The 2,357-nt window shown below is 38.1% G+C and overlaps 1 protein-coding gene across 1 annotated transcript in view; it reads right to left on the bottom strand.

The window, feature by feature from the left end:
- LOC101845444 (vascular endothelial growth factor receptor 2) overlaps window positions 1-2,357 on the bottom strand; it is a gene marked incomplete at its 5' end in the record, with an annotated part of 25,134 nt that overhangs the window by 2,129 nt on the left and 20,648 nt on the right. The window contains 3 exon segments of the mRNA XM_035973721.1: window positions 138-275; window positions 834-904; window positions 1,923-2,036. Coding sequence (XP_035829614.1) covers window positions 138-275; window positions 834-904; window positions 1,923-2,036 — 323 coding nt within the window.

The following is a 2,357-nucleotide window of genomic DNA, read 5'->3' as shown; positions in this document are numbered from 1 at the left end:
TTCTTCTTCTTCTTCTTCTTCTTCTTCTTCTTCTTCTTCTTCTTCTTCTTCTTTTTCTTCTTCTTCTTCTTCTTCTTCTTCTCCTTCTTCTTCTCATCATTATTATGATTAGTACTACTTCTGGTTGATCAACTCACATGTCCTGATCACAGAGCCGTGGTTTTCTTAGTCTGGATCCATCCTTGAGGTAGGTAAACAACTGTTGGCTGTCTATAAAGGAGTATGGTGTGCCTCCTAGAGTGAAGATTTCCCACAGCAACACCCCGAAGGCCCAGCTGTGTGAAGAGACGAAATAAAGAACTACGTTATTGTTCTTGGTATGTAGCTTCTGTACACAATTGCTTAATTGTTGTAAACAGAACTGATCATATCTTACTGTCTTTAGTTCTTAAAACTCTTTCAAACACAGGTCGTTCTTCTCCTGATGCCATGATACAGTTTGCATTTATAATGACTGACATTAAGATGTAGTTTATGGTGATTCGGCTCGAAAAGGGATACACTTTACTTGAGACATATCAAATTATAGCAGAACTGACGCTTTGGCAGGAAAATAATATGAGTATGCTAGCAGAACTAAAATGAAAAAGAAATATACCAACGGATAGCTCAAATATATACGTACCGAAAAACATGCAGCGCCTGCATACTACAAATACGCGAAAGTAAACTTATTTCCACCCCGTCCAAATAAAAACAGCAATAATTTTAAAAAATGAGATTTGGACCACCGTCATGGCATTAGTGAAAAAAAAGTGTAACCTTTTTTTGGGGTGGGTGGTGGGTGGTGGTCAAAATTTACGTTTACCAGAAAACCTGTTCACCGTACTTACACATCACTCTGCAAGGTATATGTGTTGTTGAACAGCGACTCCACGGCCATCCACCTGATGGGAACACGAGTCTGAAAGAGAAAATACAAAGAGAACATTTAGAAAATATTATTACAATAACGGCATCACACATTGCACCATTTAATATCACAATCTAAGGACGTATAAGTATAACATAAACCATATCCATTGCACATAAAGTAGAGCAGTTCAATTTGTACTTAAGGCCATACTTAAAGACAGAAAAATATAATAAGTATTATAATATTGCCCACATCGATAACGATGAGTTAGGTTTCTTCATTTTCTTGAGGAGGCCTTCGTATGATTCTAAACAGCATGAGAAAACATACTCCTACTTTTTCGCCGAATAGATTCGATTTTTCTTCTTCTTATGAAACATCCTATAGGAAAAGACCTAACAACAACAACACCCGCCCCCCCCCCCCACACACACAAAAACTAAACTTTTGTATCAAAAGTTAACACCCTCATCGCTGTGAAGGTCCTCAAAACATGACTACGGTACCAATACTAAAGTAGTATCACACAAGAACATCTACCAAAGAGTTTTGAACGTTGTATACCGGAAATTCATAGTTTTGTATGCAATTTGAACACAGTGCTGCTAAGATTATACACTTGTGATTTTAGGATAATTTCGTCTTTTATAAGATTGATATGTAATCGTGTACACTGTGCGAGATGAATTCATTGTTTTACATATTCTTAAACAGCATTGATTAACTAATTAGCGTTGTATTTTTAGTTCTAGAAAGCGTTTTACGGCACTTGCAACACAATAAGGTCATATAAGTTCCGAGCGTTGTTGTTGATTTTTGTTGTTTGTTATTTTTTGGAAAGATAAAAAATGAAACAAAACGAAAACGACAAAAAGCAAACAAGCAAACAAACAAACAAAACAAAATTGAAAAAAGAAACAACAAAAACTTACAAAAACAACAACAACAACAAGCAACAAAAAACAACAACCCACAAAACCAACCCAGAGTAAAGCTCTCGGGCGAAACTGCCACCTTAACAATGGCACCTGCATCTGCACAAAAGAACTAACGGAAAGCGACTTACACTTGAAGTCTTGACATAAGTCTGGTCGTTTTTGGACAGTCCGAAATCTGCGATCTTCGCCACAAGTTTATCAGCCAAGAGGACATTCCTTGCAGCGACGTCACGGTGAATGATCTGGGGAAGGACAGTCCATATAGATATACTGATGACTTTAGAACAGAATCACGTCGGAGTTTTTAGTTTTTTAAAACATTTTACGGCACTTGCAACACAAATAGGTCATACAAGTGCCGAAGATTAGTGGTGTACCGAGAGAGTAAAACGCAAATACAAGGAGGAGCGTTTATTGGGGAAGACGGAGCAAAACGCACCAAAGCACCCCCCCCTAAAAAAGCAATCCCCATCAAGTCAGACACTTCTTCGATCAGGAGGAACCAAACATCTGAATTATATCCTAGGCCTTGCACAGTTAGGGCCGTCGCTCTTCTCCCCCCC

Source organism: Aplysia californica, unplaced genomic scaffold (genome assembly GCF_000002075.1).
Source record: "Aplysia californica isolate F4 #8 unplaced genomic scaffold, AplCal3.0 scaffold01931, whole genome shotgun sequence".
Classification (NCBI taxonomy): Eukaryota; Metazoa; Mollusca; class Gastropoda; order Aplysiida; family Aplysiidae; genus Aplysia; species Aplysia californica.
This window is presented reverse-complemented; position numbering and strand designations above follow the sequence as displayed.